Below are 27,541 nucleotides of genomic sequence, written 5' to 3'. Positions count from 1 at the left end.
CACACATACAGATAGTTCTACAGTAATAATGTGACATAATGTTACAAAAACAAACTGTAGGTGTTTGGTTTCTACCTTCATCGCTACCGAATCAATTAAATACTGCGTGAAAATAGGGTAATTATGCTAATATAGGGTAAGACATTTATTTATTTGAAATAATTGTGACCAGACAGTGGTAAGGTGTTGATTTTTATTCTCGTTGTACTTTGTAACAGTCTCCTTGTTAATAATTCATTTTTTTGTGAAAACAACAATACTTAAATACATCATAGTTATCTTCCTTTGACAGTGTATTTTCTGGGTCCATATCATAGATGGTGCTATATCCATTTGGTCTTTCTACAGACCCACCTAAAGGTTTGCTTTCCCCGACCCGACACTAGCGGAAGCCTTGTTTGGCTGCCCTCAAGTAGTACATGCATTTCAATGATAACCAAGGTCCATAATTAAGGCTTGTTGTTCAAAGTGACCCTCTAGGACACTAGGTTCCTCGTTGCTCTAGTGGGTATCATTCTTAGTCTCTCAAAACCAAGACTCGCAAAGGTCCCTCTCTGGCATCCTGAGATACGAAATGCGTAACCTCTTCCAACGTGCAGACTCTCAGGATCTCGGTTGCCGCTCACTTGCTACAGTCAAGTCTGAATGAAGGTTACAGAAGACACTCCTAACCCAACTGAGGATTTGAGAGGCACGGGGCTGTCTTCTGAGATCCGGCTCTGGAGTAGATAGTTGTGGTTCTCTCGCATGGATTTATTAACTCTGCGGTCTCGGATATCCTCCTGCAGAAGTTGCTAACAAAAGAAACATTGTTCAGATGCTTCTCATCAATAATGTACATATTTATACAAAGTATCTGCCCCCCCCTTCCCTTGATGATGTTAACGCAAATAAAATGAGGTAATAAAACGTGTTCTAGTTATTAAATTTGCAAACGGCTGTCAAACATGGTCATTATTTTTGTATGAGTTGCCAAGGAACTAATTCACATTGTTACAGGAACACTTCGGTTCCTAAATGCATATTTTTTTTTTGCGTATTGGTTTCCATTTTGCATGGTCTCCGGGGGATTTTACCGTTGAACTACATGCCGGTGGCTACTGCTCTGCGAGTTACGCTCCAATTTATTTTTATGGGAGCTGACCTTGGATACGTTTATGTTAAACTAACACTTAAACAGCTTTTTTCTTCAAACCCAAATAACAAATGAATGCATGTATCGCTTAGAATGTGGTGAAATCCAAATTCTCATTGTGCTAGAGTGTTCCTTTAAGCACTATTATTCTACTTATACTTAAGTGATCCCCCCAGCCCCTTGCCCCTTATTTGATTGATAATAACTTCCGGTGATGTGTGCAATTACCTATTGGGATGAATTTTTTGTAAGGAAATGAAGAGAGTCGTACTTTAGAGCAGAACACCACCAGGTCTGCTGCTGTTGGACTACAAGTCTTAATAACCCTCAAAAATACCCCTTCCAGCACTGGTTCTTTAACATACCTCGATGTATGCGGACTGTCCTGCACAGGCTTTTCCCAGCACCGTTCTTATAGATTGGCTTCACACAGATCTTGTTGGTCGTTCCTACTGCCATATCGGTAAAAAGCACATTGTGAGTGTGAGGAGCCACGTTGACCACCGAGGTATTCCCTGCCTGTCGCCGGCACCTCACGCGATACCCCTGTACATCTCCTTCTGCGGAGCCCCATGTGGCCTTTAGGCTATCAGAGCCCAGATCATCCAAATGCAGGTAACTCACTTTGGCATCTTCTGTTAAAGAAACCAGAAAAGGACATCACTGACCTTAAAACAGCACATCTTACGATAATGGGACGCGTTATTTAGCTGTATGTGGCTATAAATGTGAAGTCCCTATGGGGTTAGGCAAGTAGAAGTCCTATACCAAGGGCTCAATTTGGGCGACCAGACACTACTATACTGCAGCCGTTCTATCATTAAATAAAGTGGAATACCGTCCAAAATGAGTGGTTTATGAACAAATAAACGAACAATGTGAGTATTCCGGAGACTTTTTGATGTTCAGCGTCGTTTGTTGTTTTCTGTTATAAATTATTCTGTTTTTCCCCAAATACTTACTCTCTTCTGTGCAAGCGATTGCAGATAATGCCTTTTCCCCTCCATGTTTAAATATGGCAGCTACAGTGACCAAGTACGTTGTGTTGGATTTGAGGTTCTCCAGGACGGTGCTGTTGATGGTGCTGTCCACCTTTACTTTGTGCACCGTATTGCTTGGAAGCGGACCGTACTGGATTTCATAGCCCGCCACGCTGTCGAGGTTAGGACCCCAGCTTACCCGGAAACTGTGTGAACTGGGTTCCGATATCAGAATCTGAGTTGGAGTGATTTGTTCTGCAAAAAGTAAAACAAAGAGATGTTTTGATAATGATGAGCATTTAAATGTTTGAACTCATTACCTTCAAATAGTGCATGTTAAAAGAAAAAGTCCTTAAGAGCTCTGCTGATGATTCACTATGAGTAAACTTAGGGACTTTGAGAACTTGGTGAACCCATGAAAGAATTCTCATATTTGGCTAGTGAACTGCAATGAGGGCTTGATTAAGAAACTGGGCTCTTGGGGAACTTGTTATAATCAAGATAATGGTTTGTTCAAGCAGACAACTTGGAGTACTTGCAGAACATTTTGTGTAGAACAAAGCATAGAATCACGTAGGGAGGGATCCAATTTAGTTCGGCAACCACTTTGGTCTTAGTTGAAACTGAAGTCCACTTTTTTGTACCAATACCTACCTTTTATTTGGACCAATGCCGCCAGTAGACCTTACAAGTGTAAGCGCTAAGCATACTGCAGGCATATTAATTATTAGTTATTATTATTTATTGTTTTATATAACACAGGACATGACAAGTAGCAAATAATAGAACATATTACAGAAACAACAGGTAAGAAGGGCCTTACAATCTAAACAGCGCTAACCTTTTTGCCCAGGAGAAAGTGCAGAGATGGTTGTCAAATGGGGAATGGGTAGCAGAATAACAAAAATAAATGTGAAATATTATCTAAATATCTTTTGCAATTCCACGTGAATCAATATAAACGTATTTACTGTTTGACTAGAGTAAATTGAAGTTTGTTGAATCTGTCTGCTGGCTAATACATGCTGCAATTTTGTATCTGTAGAGAGAAATGCAACACTTCCAAAGAACTGAAAAGGGTGTAAAGAACTGAATATTTGGCATTACTCTTAAAGAAAAAGGAATCTTTTAAAAATATTAAACACCCAGCGTCATTATATTAGAATAATGTATCTCATCTTTCTGATGCGTTACACTTACCAGGAAAAGTGGTGACCCGTATAGTATGTGGTTGGACAAACTGGACACTGGATTCAGGGGTAAGTGTGACCCGATAAGTGGTATCAGGGGTTAGGTTATTTAGGATCACGTCAGTCTCATCTCCGGGCAAATTCTTCAGCATTCTGTGTCTTGTGTCAAATTCTAGTGCGTACTCCAATAGATAACTCTCCCCTTTAGCTTGTGACAGTAACTTTGGCCATGTTAGCCGAAAACTTGTAGGCTTTATATCATGGACCCGGAGTGTTATTAATTTAGGTTCTGCGAAAAATAGAGAGATGTCATTAAACGAATAGCCCAATACATAAAATATATACATATGAGTTAATATCACTCGGTGGGAGGCCATAAGCAGCATAGTGTTCTAAGGAATTTGAAATTATTGGGATTGTTGAATATTAACAATCGATAAGTAGAGAAAACCAAGGAGTTCAAGAGTTTAAAGAAAAAAGAATAAAGAATAAAGAATAAATGTTAATCACAAAATAACTAACTAGGACATGCTGGGTATGGTGTTGCGTTGACCCAGCGGTGGGAAGACATCAAGCAACCCAAATGAACACACGATGGCTTTTAATGTACTTCGTGGCGGTCTTGGACATCGTGTTGGGCCGAGATCCAAGGCAGAGGGGAACAAGACAGATCAGGATATATTTCACGATTTAGGTAACTGTTCAGGAAATGTTTAGTCATCTAAGGGAGTCGGGTTTTATGAAATAATAAAAGTTTGACGATCAAGCAGTCATTATTAACGTGTTTTTAAAAATAGACCTCAGCCTTGACGTCACAGAATTCTTCAAGCGTTTATGTTACAAATACTGATTAAACGCTTCCAATTTGGAAATGCATCCTCGCCCCGAGCACAACTGTTTTAAAGCAAGCTATAACATGTAAAAAGCATTAGGCAGATTGTACGATTAATATGTAAAATGCTAATTTAGCAATAAAACCTGCTTTTTGTATTGTTCCGATATTTTGTGACAGGTTCACAGAAGTAGAGAGTATATATTTCTAAAAAAAAACATGTAATCTATGTTTTAAGTATGTTAAATTTACCTGGAGAAGTGGTGACCAGGATAGTTTGTGGCTTGATGACCTGGACGTTGGATTTAGGGGTGAGTGTGACTTCATAAGTGGTGTCAGGAGATAAGTTACTCAGGACCACCCCAGTCTGGTCCCCAGGTAAACTCTTCAGTATTCTGTGGCTTGTGTCTGATTCTGGCGCGTATTCCAAAAGGTAACTCTCTTCATGATCTCGAGACAATAACTGTGACCACGTTAGCCGGAAACTCGTAGCTGTTATGTCATGAGTCTGCAGAGTGATGATTTTCGGTTCTGTCAAAGAAAAGGGACGCCGTGAGTCTAAAAGAACAGTTCATACAGCATTCTAAAGAAACAGAACATAAAATTGTCAGTTTAATTCTACCTGTAAACGGACTATAGTCGTACCATACAATATTTTCCCCCATGTTGGAGATCTGTCACTCACCAGGCAGCGTGGAGACGAGTACGGTTTGTGGCCGGATAAACTGGACGTTGGACTGGGCAGTGAGCGTTACCAGATATGTGGTATTAGGGGTTAAATTACTCAGGACCACCTCAGTCTGATCTCCAGACAAAGTCCTCCGTATTCCGGGACTTGTGTCTGATTCTGGCGAATATTCCAAAAGGTAACTCTCTCCTTCCACCTGAGACAGCAGCCTCGGCCATGACAGCCGCAAACCTGTCGTTGTTACCTCATAAACCTGCAGCCTTATTACTTTCACTTCTGAAAAAAGGAACGAGATGACAGAACAAAACTTAGAGAATATCACTTTTTTTTTTAAGTCAAATGGAGTTTGGTGTTTTAATTAATCCAAGTTTTTGGACACTCAATATAGATTAAAATCTTTAAGAAGATGATTTATATTTAAGAATGCTATGCTTCCAAAACTAAATGCACATTTAGGTAGTTTATTTTTTCAGCAGGTCTCTACATCATGTGTATATATATATATATATATATATATATATATATATATATATTGAGTTTCCTTGTCAGACATAATGAAAAACTAGGTCCACATTACAAACATTACTCTACTAGATGTCGGTTTTCATTAAACAAAAATATGTATAGTAATACAAATGTTCTCCTCCTCTGCTCTAGAACACATGTTTTCTGCTGAACATTCTAAAATAATCCAGAATGATTGAATGCAATATAAAAATACTCCATAAAAGAGTTTTAAAAAATCAAAATTTAACAGCTTTTTGCTCTTTGCTTCATGTGTTATTTTTCATTATAAAAGGAAACATAATTATACGTTATACCCTAGGTTGAAAGACATACCAGGAAGTGTAGAGACCTGTATAGTTTGTGGTTTGATGACCTGGACGTTGGATTTAGGGGTAAGTGTGACTTCATAAGTGGTATCAGGAGATAAGTTACTCAGGACCACCCCAGTCTGGTCTCCAGGTAAACTCTTCAGTATTCTGTGGCTTGTGTCTGATTCTGGCGCGTATTCCAAAAGGTAACTCTCTCCATGATCTCGAGACAACAACTGCGACCACGTTAGCCGGAAACTCGTAGCTGTTATGTCATGAGTCTGCAGAGTGATGGTTTTCGGTTCTGTCAAAGAAAAGGGACGCCGTGAGTCTAAAAGAACAGTTCATACAGCATTCTAAAGAAACAGAACATAAAACTGTCAGCTTCATTCTACCTGTAAACGGACTATAGTTGTTCCATACAATATTTTCCCCCATGTTGGAGATCTGTTACTCACCAGGCAGCGTGGAGACGAGTACGGTTTGTGGCCGGATAAACTGGACGTTGGATTGGGCAGTGAGCGTTACCAGATATGTGGTATTAGGGGTTAAATTACTCAGGACCACCTCAGTCTGATCTCCAGACAAAGTCCTCCGTATTCCGAGACTTGTGTCTGATTCTGGCGAATATTCCAAAAGGTAACTCTCTCCTTCCACCTGAGACAGCAGCTTCGGCCATGACAGCCGCAAACCTGTCGTTGTTACCTCATAAACCTGCAGGATTATTACTTTCGGTTCTGAAAAAAGAAGAAAAACAAAAAGTTCAGAAAATGGTGTCCCTGTGATACCTTGTCATAAGTTTTAAAGGGGTATTAAAGGTTCAGTATAGATTGGATTCTTGGAGATGGTGATTTCTATTTAGGAAATCTATAGTTCTAGGATTACATTCACATTCACGTAGTTTAGTTTTTCAGCAGGCAGGGCCGGACTGGCCCACCGGGATACCGGGAAATTTCCCGGTGGGCCGGAAGGTCCGGGGGCTGGGCGGCCATGAAGACAGCCGCTGAGCTGCCCCCCAGGTTGCCCGAAATCTAATCAAAGCGGCCGCTGGGTGCTGATGCGGCCGGCTGGCATCAGCACCCAGCAGCCGTGTGCGATGGCCGTCTAGTGATGGGAGCAGTGTGAGGGGTGAAAGCTCCGCCCCCTCGCACTGACCTTTCACCCCTCACGCTGCTCCCATCACTATGCGGCCATCAGATTGCTGGGAATGTAATCTGAACGGCCGGTGCGTGCTGATGCCGCCGGCCGCCTCTGCTTTAATACTTTTTTTTTTTTACTTTATATGGCAAGCCGATCCAGCTTACCATATAAATAAAAAAAGTGTTAAAGTAGCTCCGGCCGGCGGCATCAGCACGCACCGGCCGTTTAGATTACATTCCAAGCAGCCTGATGGCTGCATAGTGATAGGAGCAGCGTGAGGTGGAAGCTCCGCCCCCTCGCGCTCAGACTGCTGCAGCACCGGATGTCAGGTCAGTGGCATCCAGTCAGCATAGAGGAGAACAGTGTGCAGCTGCCAAGAAGTCAAGAGAAGTAGAAGGTGAGTAAAATAATGTATTTTTTGTACTGTATGTTTTTTGTATTTGTTAAGAACAAAAAAAATCGGCATGTGTGTGTATGTAAGTGTGTCCCCCTAAATGCCACTCTGCCTCAGAAATGCCTTATACCCCCCTATATGCCACTCTGTCCCATGATATGCCTTTTAACCCCCTATATGCCAGAGTTGCATATAGGGGTATAAGGCATTTCTGGATGCAGAGTGACATAGGGGGTCAAAAGGCATATCTGGAGGCAGAGTGGCATAAAGGGGGTTAAAAGGTATATCATGGGGCAGAGGAGCATATAGGAGGGTATAAAGCATATCGGGGAGGCAGAGTGGCATATAGGGGGCATAAGGCTTTTCTGGAGGCAGAGTGCCCCATGATATGCCTTTTAACCCCCTTCATGCCACTCTGCCTCCAGAAATGCCTTATACCCCCTAAATGCCACTCTGTCCCATGATATGCCTTTTAACCCCCTATATGGCAGAGTGGCATATAGGGGGTTAGAAGGCATATCATGGGACAGAGTGCCATATATTATTTTTTATTTAATATGGCAAGCTGGATCGGCTTGCCATATAAAGTAAACAAAAATGTCCCATGATATGCCTTTTAACCTCCTATATGGCAGAGTGGCATATAGGGGGTTAGAAGGCATATCATGGGACAGAGTGGCATATAGGAGGGTTGAGGCATATCAGGGAGGCAGAGTGGCATATAGGGGGATATAAGGCTTTTCTGGAGGCAGAGTGCCCCATGATATGCCTTTTCACCCCCTTTATGCCACTCTGCCTCCAGAAATGCCTTATACCCCCCTATATGCCACTCTGTCCCATGATATGCCTTTTAAGCCCCTATATGCCAGAGTGGCATATAGGGGTATAAGGCATTTCTGGATGCAGAGTGACATATAGGGGGTCAACGGCATATCTGGAGGCAGAGTGGCATAAAGGGAGTTAAAAGGGATGTCATGGGGCAGAGGGGCATATAGGAGGGTATAAAGCATATTGGGGAGGCAGAGGGGCATATAAGGGGCATAAGGCTTTTCTGTAGGCAGAGTGCCCCATGATATGCCTTTTAACCCCCTTTATGCCACTCTGCCTCCAGAAATGCCTTATACCCCCCTATATGCCACTCTGTCCCATGATATGCCTTTTAACCCCCTATATGGCAGAGTGGCATATAGGAGGTTAGAAGGCATATCATGGGACAGAGTGGCATATAGGGTATAAGGCCTTTTTTGGATGCAGAGTGACATATAGGGGGTCAAAAGGCATATCTGGAGGTGGAGTGGCAAAAAGGGGATTAAAAGGCATATCACGGGGCAGAGGGGCATATAGGAGGGTTGAGGCATATCAGGGAGGCAGAGTGGCATATGGGGGGTATAAGGCATTTCTGGAGGCAGAGTGACATAGGGAGTAAAAGGCATTTCTGGAGGCAGAGTGGCATATAGGGGATTAAAAGGCATATTATGGGGCAGAGTGGCATATAGGAGGGTATAAAGCATATCAGGGAGGCAGAGTGGCATATAGGGGGCATAAGGCTTTTCTGGAGGCAGAGTGCCCCATGATATGCCTTTTAACCCCCTTCATGCCACTCTGCCTCCATGAATGCCTTATACCCACTATATGCCACTCTGTCCCATGATATGCCTTTTAACCCCCTACATGTCTCAATCATAGCTTTTATTAAATATGGAAAAAAAATAGTCTACATGAATTAATAAAGAAATAAAAGTTTCTTACCAGAATATCGTGAAGAATAATGTGATCAGTGTTTTGTTCCACTGAATAAAATGGAACTCTTTCATCTAAAAATGTTCGCAGTAGTAAATGTTTTGATCACATTCTGTGTAATGTATTTCATTTATTAGGGCCTTTTAACACTTTTGCTTTCTGGCATTTTAATACAAATAATGAGATAAAAAGAATGGCACATAGTGTGACTCGGGTGTGTATAAGGGGTGCGTGTGGGTATAAGAGCTTCACCGTGAGATAAACTATATGGGGCTGGTCTCCAAATTTTTCCAGGGCTGCTTTTCAGTCCCAGTCCGGCCCTGTCAGCAGGCCCTCCCATACATCATTTAAAAATGGAGAGATTATGCCTTAAATTTTGCCCCAGAAGAAGAGATGCCGTAGTGTCTGTTGAGTTTCCTCGTCAGCCATAATAACAAATTAGGTTCTAGAACATATTAGTTTTTGCTTTCAATGAACTGAAATACTAAGAGTAATAAAATGTTTCTTCTCCTCTGCTCTAGAACACGTTTGTCTAAATTACCGGTTCTAAAGCAAACCAGAATCATTAAAGCAGATAGAAATGCGATAGTAAATACCCAATAGAAGAGTTTAAAAATGGCAATATAATATATACATAGTTTTGTTATTTCCCATTTTAAAGGGGAAAATATGCATAAATTCTTGTACTCTAGGTTGAAAAACATACCAGGAAGTGTAGAGACCCGTATAGTTTGTGGTTTGATGACCTGGACGTTGGATTTAGGGGTAAGTGTGACTTCATAAGTGGTATCAGGAGATAAGTTACTCAGGACCACCCCAGTCTGGTCCCCAGGTAAAGTCTTCAGTATTCTGCGGCTTGTGTCTGATTCTGGCGCGTATTCCAAAAGGTAACTCTCTCCATGATCTCGAGACAACAACTGTGACCACGTTAGCCGGAAACTCGTAGTCGTTAAGTCGTGAACCTGTAATGTCATCACTTTTGGTTCTGTCAAAGAACAGAAACACCGTAAGATCAACACAACTATCCATTCGAAATAACATTTTATATAATACTATAAGCAGGAGAAAAACAATTTAACTTTTCGAGGGCGATTAACAAACAATCCTTTATTGAAGGTTCATTCTACAGGTAAACGGACTATAGTAGTCCCATACAATATTTTCCCCCATGTTGGAGATCTGTTACTCACCAGGCAGCGTGGAGACGAGTACGGTTTGTGGCCGGATAAACTGGACGTTGGATTGGGCAGTGAGCGTTACCAGATATGTGGTATTAGGGGTTAAATTACTCAGGACCACCTCAGTCTGATCTCCAGACAAAGTCCTCCGTATTCCGAGACTTGTGTCTGATTCTGGCCAATATTCCAAAAGGTAACTCTCTCCTTCCACCTGAGACAGCAGCCTCGGCCATGACAGCCGCAAACCTGTCGTTGTTACGTCATAAACCTGCAGGATTATTACTTTCGCTTCTGAAAAAAGGAACGAGATGACAGAACAAAACTGGAGTTTGTTGTTTTAATAAATCTAAGTTTCTTAGGATACTTTGTCACATGGACAGTCAGGTTTGATCTTCAAAGACTTGTTGCTTCCAATTTCCCCCCAGAAGCGTCTCCGGTAGATTATATCATGACCCCACCAGAAGGAATTTTTCAATGAACAGAAATATGGAGAGTAATATCATTTTTTCCCTCCCCTGCTCTGGAAACACATGTTCTTTTCTGAGTCCAGCACCGGTCTTGAAACAAACCGTCTGGAAAGCTAATATGGCACATTTTAAAAACGGTAGTAGACAATTTTTATGCTTTATCGCTTCGAGGGGGGGGAAAGACTTTGGTTACACAATATAAACGTGTACGCTATGCTTGAGAACATACCAGGAAGTGTAGAGACTTGTATAGTTTGTGGCTTGATAGAGTAGACGTTGGATTTAGGGGTGAGGGTAACACGATATGTCGTATTAGGGGTCAGGTTATTGAGGACCAACTCGTCCTGGTCCCCAGACAGACTCTCCTGTATACCGCGGCTTGCGTCAGATTCCGGAGTGCACTCGAAAATATAACTCTCTCTTTGAGACAACAACTTTGGCCATGTTAGCCGAAAACCTGTAGCCGTGATATCATGAACCTCCAGTATTAGTTCCGGTTCTGGGGAAGAAAAGGAGAGTGAAGACACAGCAAGATTGTAAAAGCCCAATTTGAGTACAGCATAAAAGCCGTTTAATATTGTCCCGTAGCCCATGTTTGGGGTCTTCTAAACTTACCAGGGAGAGTGGAGACCTGGATTGTTTGTGGCTGAACATACCGGACGTTGGATTCAGGGGTGAGTGTGACACGATATGTAGTATTAGGGGTTAAATTACTTAGAATCACTCCGGTCTGATCTCCAGCCAAACTCATCCTCAAACTACGGCTTGTGTCTGCTTCTGGGGCATATTCCACAGTATAACTCTCATCTTTGGCTTCCGACAACAGTCTTGGCCACGTTAGTCGAATACTTGTAGTGGTTATGTCATGAGCCTGCAGCCTTTTTGCTTGAATCAGTTCTATGGAAGAAAGATACCAATATCATATGTACAGACAGTGTCGGATTAGGACCCTCGGACCCTCTACAGTATTTGTAATTTGTGTGACAATGGATGCACAATGCAGCTACTGCTACGCATCCATTAACACACCATCGCCCCCTAGTGCTCGGGGCCCATAGGCACATACTATGCTAATGGACAATCTACCAGTGTTTATTGTGTATGGGTATGGTGAGACTGTTGTGTATGTGTACTGTGATATGTCATGTGATCATATGAATGTATCCACTGCAGAATGTCTGTTGGAACTACCATAACCTAATCTAAAATCTTGTTACAAAACATCAGGATAATCAGAACTCAAAACACCGACTTCCAGGCACGGTCCAGACATTATGTGTGACACAATACAACACATACAATACAGAAAAATAAATGACTATAAAAGATTGTATCAGGATAGTTAGATAGATAGAGCATTTTCACAGAAACTTATTTTTCCATGTGTTTAATTAACTGGGTGCATGATGAATATGCAGTATCCAGCTGCGGACACCAGGTGGCAGCATTGTTCGCTGTACTTTAAATGTCTCATCGGCAATCTGGCGCGCGCTTCGCGTTGCGAATGCACAGAGTTGATACAAACGTACAGATGATGCTTGAACATCAAAGCATCTAAACGTTTAATGCAAGACTGTGCAAGATAATCAGCTGGCTTCCATTAAAAATATAGAAAGTAGTATTTTTTGTTCCAGTGAATGCGTTTTATATAGTAATTGGAATAGGCGGTTTGGTCCTGCAGGTGTAACTGTTAGGGTTGCCACATCACCTTTTATTTTCAGGACATACAGAGCGGACTGGCCATCTGGCACACCGGGCACATGCCTAGCTGGCTGGTTAAGCCACATACTTACTGCAGCGGGCTGGGTACGTGCTTGAATAAAAGATTGTGTGTGTATACAGTATATTTCAATGCGCTATATGGGATGCATCAACTTCAGGCTAATCACTTACTGTATTATAGTTGGGGAGGTGTGGGGGGGTTGTAATCAGATATGATCAATCCCTCTCCCCGAGTTTTTAACCCGGTAAAATATGGAGGAAAAGATTTGAACAGCTTTGTATGAGCTGACAGGAGACGGGCTTTACCAGAAATGTGTTTAAACTCTTTATTCTGATTTTTTGGGGGGTTTAGGAATCTTGAATAATTAAAAATATATTTACTCCCTGGCAGGGTAGAGCGGCTGGGTGGATCACGGCGGATTGTTATGGAAGGCGGTATATCTTTAAAAACACGAGGCCTACAAAACCGTAAAACTGTGCTGCAAATTGTGTTGGTCCGGTTCCATCTGTACGTCTGCCAATGCCGTAATAACCCCGTACCAGACATAATGGCAGGGCACATGACAGACTGCATTCCTGCGCAGAAAAACACCGTCACTATGGATTCCGTCCTTTTATTACACAGAGGTTTATGAACATACCTTCTGACTCAAAGGTGCCAGAAATCCTGATTATTTTATAAAAGTGAAGCTGACTACTTAAGAAAAAAATAGACTTTATATTAATCAATTAAAATGGTCCACATTTAAGGGACAGTAAAGGCCACATTGCACATGTGAGCACCGCAGAGACATTACGAGGTGGCCATGTGTACAGTTGTGTCGTCTCTTTTGCATAAAACATAATTAGAAGCATGGATCTGACTACCTATTTCAAATAAATGTCGTATGGTCTGGGTTCAACCTTCAGAAGAAAGAATAAAATGGCAGATCTGCTGAGGTTTATTGCTTAGCATACTCAGTACAGATAATGTTGTGTCCAAGTGGAACAGCACCTTTAAAACAGACATGTGCTCCTAGCAATGCGTCAACATACAGAACATTTTTCGATGTATGCTAATCTACATTACCACAAACTAATTGTTAACTACTGGCACCCAGATATAAAGGAACTCTCCCTTCTCTAGATTGTAAGCTCTTTACCCAACGTGTCAGTCTGTCTTAATCTATCAGTTCTGGTTTTGTCAGACCCTTTGAATGTGAGAAGCGCTGCAGGAATTGCTGGAGCTACATAAATAAAAGATGATTATAATACCAACAACAACAATATTCTAGTAAACAAAATCCGAGTCTGCCCAGTAAAGGTAAAGTTGCCAGTTGGATCAAAATGGATCTAAATGGATAAATAACTCTAAATCACTAAACTAAACCAGATTTCAAGTTTACTCGACTCCCAACTCACCTTAAGTTGTAATGGAACGCACAGCAACATCTCTCTTCACAACTCAGTTGGCACTCAAATTAAAAAGGTCTCCAACAAAATGAACTTGACTTTTTAAAGAGCGCCGTTCCACTGACACTTTTGTCCATAAATGTACCTTTAGAAACATCATTCCTGGTACTGTTGAATGTCCAAACCATTCGCAGAAATATTCTTTCCCCAAGAAAATTTTTTACATAGATAGGTTGTTATAAAAAAACAAGTTTGGGATGGCTAGCCTGGGTCAGAATAACAGCATACTCACTGAGACCTCCATACGCACATCAGCATTCACACGCTCACTCATTCACATGTAAGGATGTAGAATCATTTCTATTTTTATATATTGGCAGGTATGATTTGGTGACTTAATGTTAGGCTTCTTGTCACCTTGGGTCATCCAGTGACTCCGAAATGAATGTATTTAGCTTATGCAAACATCAGAGACTACATCTAGAAAGGCGCGTAGGCTTAGCTCTAAAGATAAACTCTCCATCATAGCCCTATTCAGAGCTCTAGGTCTAATATAATGTATAATTCATCTATACATTGAAGAACTGAATGTTTTGGGACAGAAACAAAAAGGGAAGATGTAAAAATGTAGTAATTTACTAGATCTGCCTTATACGACTTATATTTGAAGGATGGGGAATTGAAGGTTAGATTAAATACCCGAGCACCTAAACCTGCCTTTCAGCGGGTGTTGGAATTATAAGGGATAACTACAGTATAGAAATGTAACAGCAAAATGACTTGGATATACATTAGTGTATTGTGAAGAACAAACATAATATTCTTAGGAACCAAAGTTATCAAAAGCTATTCTGGGCTGAAATGCTAAATATAGAGCGATCACCATGGAACTATGAGAACTTCCTTGTTGATCCGTTCAGATTTAGAACCCTGCCCCAGAAGTGCCCTTGACGAAAACGACTCATCTGGTTTTGCGATCAACATAGAGAAAAAAGGGAGGCTTACGTGTTAAAATATAAATATTCTGTGTAGTTTTAGTGATGCCATACAGATGAACTACCAACATACCAATTATTGAATCTCTAAGTTCCTTTGTAATAATATGAAGGTCATCCACATCCACAAAGTGCAGGTGTTCCTCGGGTGGTTGGCTGGCTGCTTCTGACAGCTCCAGGTAGCTTCCACGGCCAGTGCTTACGATAAACACTGTAACACCCATGTCCTTCAGAAGCTGCATGGGCTGCGAGATATCATCAGTGGACAGGCCATCTGTAACCCACACCATGACTTTCGGGACCTCATCCCTAGATCCAAAAGAGCCGGCAGAAAGGTTCTCGTTGACAAAGGAAAGGGCCTTTCCCGTATTTGTATCGCCCATACGTTGTTTTACATCCTGTATCGCTTTTTGTATCTCTTTGCCGGAGCCATGTTGGTCGAAAGGGAATTCTAGAGCAGGATCTGTGCTAATGTGAACAATACTGGCCTGCACATCCTGAGGGCCAAAGGTGAAAGGGCGCAGGAGATCACCAATAAACTTCTTGACTTTAGCAAACTCATAATAAGAAACGCTTCCCGAACTGTCCAGAAGAAACAGAAGGTCACCCTCGGAGTCTGGAACAAAAGTGTGGAGGTCTAGAAAAAAAGAATGGATTGAGGATTTTGGTTAACTTAACACTGCTTCATTGTTTTCCAAGTATATATACAACATCCAGTCAATTTTTCCACAATTTCCAAATTTTAAGAAAATAAGTAAAAGATGTGTTTGAGGTACCTGTGCTAGAACTTTTGCTATGCTGGACTATTCCATGCCCTTCCATAAATTCCACCGCCAACACACCATAATCAGCGATATATTAAACAGAACAATGCTTGCTGTTACTGTTAATTCCTCAAAGCAGATAATTCATATTTAATGTAAAGATTTTACACATTCCAGTCCAATGGATCCATCAAATGACAGCTTTCTAGAGAATTTTAAAGGTGCTGTTCTGTCTACTTTGTTAATTACAACTCTTTTATAATTAATGGCATTTTTCTTTTTTGTTTTGCTACAAACTGTTAGTTTTCTGCCAAGTATTCCTATTTTCATTCATACACAGCGTTGTAAAGTGTAGCTTTTGGAAAAAGCGACATTGACGTCAAAAGGAAATTCCATTTTTAATTAAAATGAACTCCCCCACCAAAAAAAAAAGGAGACCGTAAGGGAAAAGCAGCTACTCAAAGCATATAGGTGTTAAAATAATACTACCATCATTCTAAATAATCTCATTCATTATCAGCGATAACAATGTCTCATGTTTCCTTTAAATGTGGCTGAGGCAAAAGGTCGGAGGAGCATCTGTTATCTACAGGAAAACCACGCTTAATATCTTTCATTGGCAGGAATGGCCGTGGACTTCTCTCCACATGTACTATACAGCCATCCAAAGAGCATGCGGGAGAGACTGTATATCACTCTATGTGATTGTGTTTTTTATTATATATTATTATAATAGAGTGGGCATAAAATATATATATTTATATATAAACCAAGAAATAATTATATTTTCTGCTCACTCTGTTTATAGGTTTTTTTATTATTGATATCAATTGGGAATCATTTTCTTCCTTTTTTTCAAGGATCTGAAGCGATGAATACACATTCTTTAGTTATTCTTATAATAAGGTGGAACTTGATGAATTTATGCTTTAAAAAAAAAAAAATATTAAAAAAACATATAAAATGCTTGATGGGATGGATGGTTTTACCAGTACAAGCAAGAACTCATCCTCACCCAAACCCGGGGCTCATAAAGCAACCCCACCCAGGAACCAGTAAAAAGTGAAGACACTGAAGGACGTGTCAGTCTGCCGGCTGCCTGGGAGGGTTATGTTTTTCTACACGCATTATATGTAATTAACCTAATCTATAAAGCACTGTAGGTTTTATAAGATAAAGACATGACATATGTGTTCATTGATTCCACCAATTAAAGGAATTATAACTTGAGCATAGAATTCAATTTCCTCTCCGTCTTTTTAATAGTTGTCTGGACATTTTTTTTATAAAGTTCATCTTATAATAGGCACCCTAAGGGCTGTATTATGAAATAAGTATTTAATACTAAACATTCCGTTTCCCATAAAACTTTTCTATCATCCTTATGACTGATGGTTGGGAACGAGAATCCCAGAATTTGCTTTTTCGTGATTCATTTAAAATTTTATTGAGACCCAGAAGAAAAAGGGTGCATTTTCCTGATACATACAGTCTTAGTTTCTTTTTAAATCATTAATACTTTTAATAATTTATGATCTGTTTTCTTTTCTATAAGGAAAACATACGGTGTCCGACATTTTATCATGCAAAACAACACAACAAAATAATCACATACAAAATCTATGACTCTAATCCAAACCCAAATGGACTGAAACTCAATAGCCCACAATACACCCTAAAGGTAAAAAACTCCATTGATGTTTCTGATGTGTCTGATTCCAGTCACAAGTACAGCCAAAACTTTAAATGCAAAGAAACCACTGCTACACAAGAACAACCCTAAATATATATTTTTCTGTGAACCTCGAGGGTCTCAAGCTTCTCAAGTCATTGTATGAAAAACTGTGAATGGTGCTCCAAAGGTGGTAGGGCCAGAGCGGATACAAGGGCCTCATCTGAGGAGCCATCTCCACTGGGAGATATGCGGCCCCTTCCATCCCTTCAAGGCTGAGGCCTAAGGAGGGCTGTATTTTCTAAGGCCTCCAAAGAGGGGAAGCACTGAAGTCTTCAAGCAGGGGTAGCAGCCAAAAAGTACAGCCACAAAAAGCCTGTCTCCACTATAGTGTTTCCACGGAATACCTAATTTAATTGAGGAGAAGTGAACAAAAACATGACATGAAGGGTCCAAGGTATGCACAGTGTGATCGCTGGCCCATGCATGTGAAGTGAACAATGTGTCGAAGCAGCGCAAAATAAAAGTAGATATTTCATGCCCCCGTTCATTCACTATGACATATTTCCTATCCTATTTTTTTACGTAAAACCCAAACATCAATCTTTTCCTCTATGATTCAAGAACACAGAAAAATATTTTATTCCACTCTATCTGAACTCAACTGTATAAAACACCTTGTTCTGTGAGGCACATCAATAACCAAGCAGTATTTCGGCAAAAAGAATTGACAACCAGCAGTGCTGGTGATTTATAACCAAAACTTCAAGATACAGCACAAAACGCTGATCTTGTATTACAATTTAACACTTTATTGTCAACCTAGAAATAAATGATGGCTCTGGAGTGGCCACCTCGTACATGAAGTTTAGAAAGAGAAAAGATGTCATCTACATATACCTCGCATGTGATTTTAGGCACTGTCTCACCGTCCTGCCAAGCAGCCCCACTGTCCCATTTTCGGGGGTTCATAGGCCTTTACAGCTGCCACTTGGCACTCCGCGTAAGGTAGGTGGGTGGCCTGCTTACTCCTGTTTTATATTGACAAAAACCATGGCATACACCCAACATAGTTTTCCTGATTTGGAAAATTGAAATGTTGCGGAGTATTGTCATAGTTTTTGCCAATATTAAACAGAATTTTCTGACCATAATATTTTTTGAGTTTGTTTGATTTAGGAATACATGGTAGCAGAGCCAGCCTGGGGAGGACAAGACGGACGTCCTATCTCAGATCTTAACTATCTGGTTGAGTGGCATCTAGGGACCCTTAGTATCTGCTAATATGGGCAAAAATCATGAAAAATAAAATAACAAAAGTACAAAAGTACTCATTATACAAACAGCATGAATTTCCCAGTGTAGATACATGGGCTATTTGATTAAATAACATACAATTAGAAAATAAAAAACAAAAAAGGGACCTTTTAAATATTAATGTGTTCCATGCTGCACAGCATTTGCGTGAACACCTCTCTTAGTGGTTTTGACCTTTAATTAATATTTATGGATCAACATGAAAGCCCTTTATAGCTTGGAACATGAAATTGTTTCTCTAAAGGTCTCATTAAGGAACTGATAATCACACTTAAGCCACTTTACCACAAATAAGAAGACATTTGTACAAACCCTCTAGCTGCACCATTACATTCTTATCACATTGAAGACAGTTAAATCAAGCACATAAATAATATCAGACCTTCAAGAATAAAATATAATCATTTGGAGACTATTATAAACTCTCTTATCTGTCTGAGAGTCAGCTACTAGTCTGGAACACATCGGCACAACGGGCAAATGCCTGGTGGGTCGCTTGTTGACATGACCACATAATCACCCAATGCGCAGAGGCTGGATATGCCTGGCCGCACGCTATGTGGGCAGAATATGCGTATATGCAGCTGTCGGTGACACTGACACCGTCAGACGGCCATCGCCTTAAAGGGCCGGGACCGTCTGACCATCGCCAGTTCGGCCCTGCATCTGTAGGTTCCAGAAACCTATAAGGAGACGATAATGGCCCAGTTCAAAGTACCTAGACCTAGAGCATTAGGCTCGTATGGGGCACCACCACAAGATTCTCTCCTATGTTAATAAGCCATTGCGTGTAGAACATGGAGCTAGAAACCTTTCTGGTGCCGCAAGCTTTAGGACCGGCCTTGTGTATAAGCTGGAAAATACAAGCATTTCTACTGTAGAATCATCATTAAAAAGCTACGACTAGCCGTGGTGTAGACATTAATACAGAGGATTACATCTACGGTTTCTATGCTTCTCAGTGAGGTGTGACATTGTATCAACAAGTGATTAACAATGTAACAATGCACTGCCTGTTCTTACACTCACTGAATCTGCTGATTTATCGGAAGGAATGCCGGCTGTGTTCCTCTAAATTTGTTTGTAAAGCTCCAGCAACATTACAATTTGATATTTGCACAAGTGACTGAGATGAATGTGTTTATTCAACGGGAACCATTTATCAACATTTTACATAATCTTATTTAAATGCTTCTGTTTAATTGATGTGCTAGTTTTCATGAAACTGAAAATATGTTGTAGCGGCAGATCAGTTGCAGGACAACATTCCCAATTTCTCTCATTTGACCGCCTGGCACCTGTGACCTATTTACCTTCAGCATTGCACTAGACCTAAGCCAAGGTAGTGCCACCTGCTTCCCCCTGTGCGCCACCTCTGTTACTGCTGAGCACTGGAATATGACATCATAACTTGGCACTCCATCTTTTAAGGATAAGAAGAGATATTGCTCACATGGTACAGTCCTCTGTAGTGTCAATAGACTGAAGATCAGTGATCTTCCTTTTAACCGGTCCTTTGAACAGTGATGCTACAGGAAGTCTGATTGCCCAAGAGGGTGATTGGCTCACTCTTAAGCAGCAGAAGGGCTGCTGCCCATGGACCTACTAAACTAAGCCTAGTTGGCACGCTAGAACTGACCACCATACCTGGGTACTCTCCATGTTTTGGGTGAAGCACCGCTTCTCCGGGTAACTATGGGGAAAATCCAGGTCATGGGAGCAGCATCACAGCATCTATTTTTACCAACTAAAAAAGATCTTATAAAGTAGAACTTTTCCAGAGTATTCCCCATGTAGATCTGTGTATCAGAAATGAGGAATACCCCGTTCTAGGTGTCAAACTCCGAACAGTGAAACAATTACATCAGGTTTTATGGACAGTGCCCTCCAATCCATCTGAGAGTACATGCTGTGAAAACGGGATCCGTACAGAATGACAGTAAAGCGGGAGCTGAGCTACGCAAAGGAATTTGGGAGATATTTTTAAAGTTATATAAAATATACGGGAGGAACCTTCAAATGAAACTTGTTATGAGAAAGGGAGAATCTAAAAACGTTCCAGCTGCAAGCGTTTGGACTTTTCCGAATGCCAACAATACATTTCCCCTACAAGTGAAAAGTACCCTTCATTCAGCGCTTGTGCTGGCACGCCTGGAATACAAAACACATTTGTCTCTGTGGCACAATTACTAGCGGAGCTAACCCTTTCCCTGCCATACTGGAATGCTAAAGTTCCCTGCCAGATAAACCCTTCCCCGCCTGAGTAAATCGGGGTATAATCCTTGAAATATGAATGACGTACAATCTTAAATGTATTGGTCCGAAACTAACTATAAAACAGGTTTTAAACTAAAGCTTTAGGGCAAGGATTCCAATATCATGGTGTTTTAAATTCTGATTAACCGTTTTCTTTCGATTTTCACTTGTTAGTTACGCTTTATAGAAACAGGTATTTTAAACTGTTTTTCCCAATACTACTGGACCCATGAAAGAGACCTTTCTATCACGAGTCCAAATGTCTTGGGAGTAACACAGTTAAAAATACATTCTGAAAAAAGAACAAAAAGAAAAAAAATTTCTGTTTCAAGTAATTGTTACCAATTCTTTTTCATCGGGAGATCAAAATCCATCACCTATATAAATCTAGAAATAACTATTTTGTTTATCCTTTGAACGGGAAATTTCACAGCTAACATTTTTATTTCACGAGCAAAGAATGCGTCCAATTTCATTATGGATTTTTATATCGGTAAGCATTGTTCCCATTAGATCCCGCAGAGCAGAATGTGGGAGCTGTCGACGCATTTCACCGCATTCTGTATTCCATGGGTGAATTATAGTCAATGTGGAGGTATACGTTCATTTAAATGATTTTACTTAAGTGGAGTAAGAGAGATAATTATTAAAAAAAATAACACACAAAATAATAGCCAATGTTCAATATGGGGCTCTATCTGTCATCTGGACATCTGAATAGTGTGCGGCTAACACTTCTACTGCCCTGACAACGTTACGTCTACCGAGTAAGTATTGGCTCCTTGGGAGTCTCTCACACTTACATCAGATGTTACATTTCCATTCATTAGCTTAAGGGGCTACCTTTTGCCAGAAATACACAGAGTATCGACTGCTTTTCATCCAATAGGATCAGCTTCTCGCCATAATGGGCCAAATTCACCTTAAAAAGTTTTAAAATACAAAATTCTGAAACATTTAGTAGAGACTCATTTTAATGCCTTATGAAGAATAAATAATACGAACGGGACAAGAGGTTGAATTTAAAGATGTTAAATATGTTTGAAGCAGATGGCTCATTTAATGGCGAAATTGAAATAGTATCGGCTAATTGGTAACTTGTCAGTAATTACCTACACAAAAAAAGCTTTTCTTAAAATACAATAAGGACCTTTGCTCGTGAGTCCAAATTCCCACCAATCGCTACGCAGAACACATGCTGTATAGACTTGGTTACGCTGCGGACGCCTTACTAATTAGGGGCATACTACAGACATACCGGGGAACTTCCCAGGGCAGGCTACCTGGAGCTCTCCCTCTTCTGGAGGAGTGGCTTTGTGAAGGGGTGGAGCTATAGTTGCACAGAGGGGGTTGTTCCATACGGCATTTAGTGGTTGGTGGGGAGTGTGGGCAGGGAGTGGGTGGGGTGTGGGTGTGGCCAAACATCACTTCTCTGCCTGGAGAAAGAAGACACTGACCCGGAGACTCTGGGTCAAACGTTGAACGTCCCCTGCCAGGAAAGTTTCCAGTTTTTGGTCACACTAGGGGTATCCTTTAAGTGTGGATTTCATTGGCTGATGTATCTACATGGATACCGTCCGCAGCGGACTGATGAGTCGGATGAAGGCTGAGATGCACGCCATTGTTTGCTGGGGATAAGAAATATGTCTTGTATTGCAGGCCTGGACTGCCATAATGGAAAAGTCATCTAATATACCCAAATTGATGTTTCATTTATAATGACAAAAATGAGACTTTTGGCATTTAAATTAATAGGGACCATAAAGCAATCCTCTTCTCGGTGAGCTAATTTTATCCTCGAAAACTGGATAAAGTTGTGTCAGCCCAAAAGAAAAAATAGTCTTTACTTGAAGTTAATATATCCTATTGGGACAATATAATATGTAAAATTGCTTAGCTTTTGTAATCTCAGCGATTCCATCTGAATAAAAGACCTCTGAGGTCACGAAAGCTTATTAAATGTTACATCTATTTTCTACTTCTAGCCTCATTTGTACTAAAAATAATTAGTAAAAGTTTGATTTAAAGAAGTTCTGTATTCCCTTGGCTGAATATTAGGAAAATGAAACCAAACAATATATTCTTGTCTCTTTTTTTAATAAAGCCTCTGGCACACTCATTCTTACATTTATTTTCAGACTGGATGGCACCCTAACATCTCTGTCCGCGGACAGATCAACAATAGCCGGATTGTGAAGTCATTAAAAGGCTTGTATCAATCTATTTTAATACAACAGCCAATAGGATAGAGAGCTGCAATAACCCTTTAAGTACCAAAGGCCTGAATAATTCTTATCATAATTATTTATTATTTGTTGATTTACAAGTGAAACGCTGCCAAAAAGGCTTCTGATAGTGACCCAAAATCCTTGTAGCCCAGGAGGTAAAGCTGGGGTGGCAGCCCTTCCGTCCCCACACCTGGCAGCCCTTCCGTCCCCACACCTGGCAGCCCTTCCGTCCCCACACCTGGCAGCCCTTCCGTCCCCACACCTGGCAGCCCTTCCAATGAACTCGATCATTATATTGATATCACAGATCTTAGCCGAATTAGTTAACTAGAACGTTAATGAACAGTGCTTTGTTTTTTTTATAATGGGAGGAAGAGCCTCAGAGATGTCATTTTTTACGAAGAAAAGCAATACATCTTTACATGATGATAACTACAAAAAAAAGAACAGAATATCTCTTTTATATTTTCAAATGTGATTTTCCCAATGTCAAAATGATATTTATTGCTTTGTAATATCGCTGAAGCACCTGGCTACTGGTGCCATGTAACAACTTTATCTCCGCTCAGTTGATATACTCTGAAGAGTCTGCCTGGAGGACGGAATTATTTATGATGTAATCAGGGATTACTGCAGAATAAAGCCAAGAAACTGCAGCTGACTCAAACTCTCCATCAGTTCTACAGAAAGAGAGCTGCTGGTTCATGGTAAGAAAGTGGCCACGATTGCGTCGGGAGTACGTTGGAGAAGAGTCTGACGGGCCAGTGGCCGAGAGTACCGCACACCTACCTACCCACCCACCCAAACTGGGTGCTTCAGTGCGCGTGACATTTAACGGCCGCTGGCCTTAAAGAGCCAGAGCAGCTTTTTATCCCCAGTCCTGCCCTGATAATAGCAAAGTGGGTAAATAGGCTGGGTTCAGGAAAAATGACTTATTATTTGTAAAAGAAGAATCTGTATTAAATCGAAGTTTAAAATTAATTATTTAAACTTAAGTATATAAAATATTGCCTGCGGTATAAATGATATCATAGTTTACGGTAATGTATATGGTCCGTCTACTCTGCCTAATCTTAATCATTCCATAGCCTCGTCTTAGATTCAGGAGCCATATGCCTGTCCCATGCATGTTGAAATTCTCTCCATGTATTAGCATCTACCACTGCTGCTGGGAGGTTGTTCCACTTAGCTACCACCCTCCCTTTAAGTGACTTTTACACCTCTGGATACCTTGACAGTCTAGAACACCTCTTTGAGTCTCAATCTGATATTCTACAACCACAGAACAACTACACTGTATAGCTGTTGAAGAGTGTCAGATAACACAAATAACAACGATATTGACCTCAACGCTCATATCAATTTACAATGACGCTGTTGTTTGCTTCGACTATCGCGCCTCCCATTTAAACAGACAGCGGGGTTTTAGAAATAAGTCACACGTGGGGCACGATGTGAATGTGAAGACGATGATCGTTTATTTCAGACAAAGAGAAATGTTAGAACAAGGAGGTCATAATCTTAAACTAGAGGGTCAGAGGCTTAGATATAATGTTAGGAAGTTTTACTTGACTGAGAGAGTGGTAGATAAGTGGAACAGCCTCCCAGTAGAAGTGGTAGAGGCCCATACAGTGAGGGGGTTTAAACATACATGGTATAAGCATATGGCTCCTGCATCTAAGAGAAAACCGAGGACTGATTTACAGTGGGAACAATTGGCAGACCATGTTTCTATGTTTTTATGCATGTTTTTTCACCTCTGTTTGGACTGCTGTCTTCTAATTAGGGGCAGGTAGTTTCCGATGTTAGGGCTACAGGTTATAACTCCCATGACTTCCAGTCAACCAGCCAAGAGGCTAGAGGAACCTCAATGTAATCTCTGTCCGCAACAGTGAATAGGAAGCCTATCTCTCTACTATAAACATATCGGCAAAAAAACGACTAATTTCATATAAAAACTGAAGTTTCAGTTTTTTTTAAGGCTTTAGCAGCGCAAGAGCGAAAAAAACGGGTCAAGTTTGTAAAATTAAATTCACCAACACTTATTATTACTTATTAGTATAAATTACCTGTTACAGCAGCAGGTAGCGGTCCAGCTCTAGTGGAACTGCAACTTTAATTCATTATAAAAATATATATGATTTAATGTGGCATGCTGGCTGAGCATTTTGGGATTTGTAATTTTACAATAAGTAGAGATCTGTCTAATTCCATATTTAGAGACATATATATTTTCAGGCTGTATGAGTATTATTATTATTATTATTATTATTATTATTATTACCCTTAATACCTGGAGGGGGTCTTTTTCATACAATTGTGTTCTTATTGTAATGGTTTCATTGATGATCTCATAAACTTGTTGTTTGTAATTCTTCTCCTCTGTTCCTGATCCGCAGAAAACTTCAGAGTTTAATGAGCAACTCTAAGTTACAGACATTTAAATGAGCTTCCTGCTTAGCAAACACTCCCCTGGTGAATGATTATAGGTGAGTGACTCCTTCAAAAGCACATGTTACACCCCCAAAAAAACCCAGTTACCCCCAGTTAGCTGTCTACTCAAGAATAAAGCCATGCCTTATACTGGTGATCAACCTAAAGTAAAGTTATTGCCACATTAGCTCAATGAATATATATATATATAGATAGAAAGAATTGTAATGCCACTTGATCTTGATCCATATTATTAGAATGTAAAGGAAAACCTTTTTATGCTACCCTCTGGCACCCAAAGGGTTGATTTCTAATTCTGGTTGGTAATCTGCTGATTTAATCAAAGCCCTTGGATCATATTTCTTGTGGATCTGTATATTCCAGGTATTTGTAAAGCTCGGATTACACACAGAAAGGCATTTTATCTGTGTTAGTATACTGGGCTGGATCACAAACCCAAAGCAATAAGGAAATCATTAGCTATGCAGAGATAGACACTTACCTTCTTCTGGGATGGTCTGTCCTAGCACAACCAGGAGCAGGGAGTGCAGGTACAGTACCAGGTAGACAATCATAGCAGGTCACAAGGTGGGTAAACCAGTCTCCAGAACTTTGAGCATCAAATACTTATCCAGAGCATCATCCCAAGGGGCTTTGGAGGGGGGATTGTACAGATAAGTTTGTCTACTTGTCTTTAAGTTGGAAACCCACACTCCTCCCCAGAAGCTGTAAATGTCCTGCCAAGAGGAGGTTCCAAAACTCAGTTCTTCTGCAAGGTTCTCATGGATGGCAGGTTTAACCATGTAAGGCTTGGGCTGTGCTTTTCTCCTTGCTGAGCACAGGGAGTTGGCATAGGTTCCTCCTGAGAATAAGAAGATCTAAGCTCATCCAAGGCTGTGTCCTCTTGCCCCATGGGTTTAAGAAAGCAGAGACTGGGTAGTAGCTAAACTTGTGCACATTTGGATTCCTTTACACACCCTCTGTGGACTCAGCCACCGGGGAGGGCAGGGAGCCTCCAGGTCCTACAGCTCTCTAGTTAATAAAGAATGAGAGACCAGCCCTCACTGTCTTAAGTCATGCAGTGATGTGTGATTTCAAAGTACAGCAGCTGTATAAATATGTACAAACTTGCAGACACAGAGCTCAAACCAGGGCATGTATTATACGATGTATCTAGCAGTAACTTAGCTAAACATACATGTTACATTGTAACCAGGGAGTGTATTATACTATGTATATAGCAGTAACAAATAAACATACATGTTACATTGTAACCAGATAATGTATTATACTATGTATCTGGCAGTAACAGCTAAACATGCATGTTATATTGTAACCTGGAACATATATTAAACTATGTATCTAGCACTTAGCTAAACATGCATGTTACATTGTAACCAGGGCATGTATTATACGATGTATCTAGCAGTAACTTAGCTAAACATACATGTTACATTGTAACCAGGGAGTGTTTTATACTATGTATCTATCAGTAACAGCTAAACATACATGTTACATTGTAACCAGGGAGTGTATTATACTATGTATCTAGCAGCTAAACATACATGTTACATAGGGCATTACTCACTCTTGGGCAACACTGCTGATCTTCTGCTAGGTAAATTTAGGGGCAGATTTAACAAAAAATCAATGGAGCCAGCACATGATATAGGCAATCCTGAAACTTCTGTTTGTATGGTATCATTATATATAAACAGAATTGCTGATTTTTAGACATACTTGGTACTTTGAATCAGTGGTTAAAATTGTATTTTTTGTTAAACGAGTGCAAATACCTGACAACCATTTATACACGTGGCCAGGGATTAAAATTTGCACTGCTGCTTTAAGGCCAGCAGCTGCATGTTGGATATAGTGGCTGTACGCTAGGCTTGTTCATTATCGCAGCGGTGCATGTCTAGCACACTAAAGGATTAGATCTGCCGCACAAGGGGCATTACATTTATGTGAAGGCTTCATTATGCACCACCAGGCCACCAGGGATATGCGCAATTTGTCTGAGGGCCAACCTGGCCCATTTTATACAGTTTCACCCATTTTATGGTATTATCGCATTTTCATTCATATATTTAGAGCACACAGAGTTCGGAGCATTTTTCCGGTTCTATAGGTCACACAAGATTATCAGTCTACACTTTATAGCTACACTTTCTGGTGTGAATTGGTGGAATAATAATAATAA

General features: G+C 40.6%; 1 protein-coding gene across 3 annotated transcripts; it reads right to left on the bottom strand.

Annotated features, from left to right (window-relative positions):
- Positions 1 to 179: 179 nt before the first annotated feature.
- Positions 180 to 26,474, bottom strand: VWA1 (von Willebrand factor A domain containing 1). 3 transcript variants are annotated; one of them, XM_053452211.1, is made up of 14 exons: positions 25,841 to 26,474; positions 14,742 to 15,305; positions 11,175 to 11,456; positions 10,789 to 11,058; positions 10,105 to 10,383; positions 9,621 to 9,899; positions 6,099 to 6,377; positions 5,666 to 5,944; positions 4,823 to 5,101; positions 4,390 to 4,668; positions 3,316 to 3,594; positions 2,098 to 2,370; positions 1,501 to 1,770; positions 180 to 794 (listed from the first exon to the last, which is right to left on the bottom strand). In XM_053452211.1, exons 1-14 carry the CDS (start codon positions 25,911 to 25,913, stop codon positions 757 to 759), a joined length of 3,723 nt encoding a protein of 1,240 aa, XP_053308186.1. In that variant the 5' UTR covers positions 25,914 to 26,474; the 3' UTR covers positions 180 to 756. The 3 variants fall into 3 exon arrangements, with proteins under 3 accessions (XP_053308186.1, XP_053308188.1, XP_053308187.1); XM_053452213.1 differs by lacking the exon at positions 9,621 to 9,899 and having other exon boundaries at positions 6,099 to 6,345; positions 10,352 to 10,383; XM_053452212.1 differs by lacking the exons at positions 9,621 to 9,899; positions 10,105 to 10,383.
- Between the last annotated feature and the right edge of the window lie 1,067 nt (positions 26,475 to 27,541).

This window comes from Spea bombifrons, chromosome 12, assembly GCF_027358695.1.
Source record: "Spea bombifrons isolate aSpeBom1 chromosome 12, aSpeBom1.2.pri, whole genome shotgun sequence".
NCBI classification, from domain to species: domain Eukaryota; kingdom Metazoa; phylum Chordata; class Amphibia; order Anura; family Pelobatidae; genus Spea; species Spea bombifrons.
The sequence above is the reverse complement of the archived record's forward strand: the minus strand, read 5'-3'. Positions and strand labels throughout refer to the sequence as shown.

Coding starts and splice junctions, on each gene's coding strand:
- VWA1 (XM_053452211.1), bottom strand. CDS start 25,913: ATGATTGTCTACCTGGTACTGTACCTGCACTCCCTGCTCCTGGTTGTG. Junction 15,306..25,840: donor ACAGACCATCCCAGAAGAAG/GTAAGTGTCTAT, acceptor CTTTTTTTCTAG/ACCTCCACACTTTTGTTCCA. Junction 5,945..6,098: donor ACTCGTCTCCACGCTGCCTG/GTGAGTAACAGA, acceptor TTTCTTTGACAG/AACCGAAAACCATCACTCTG.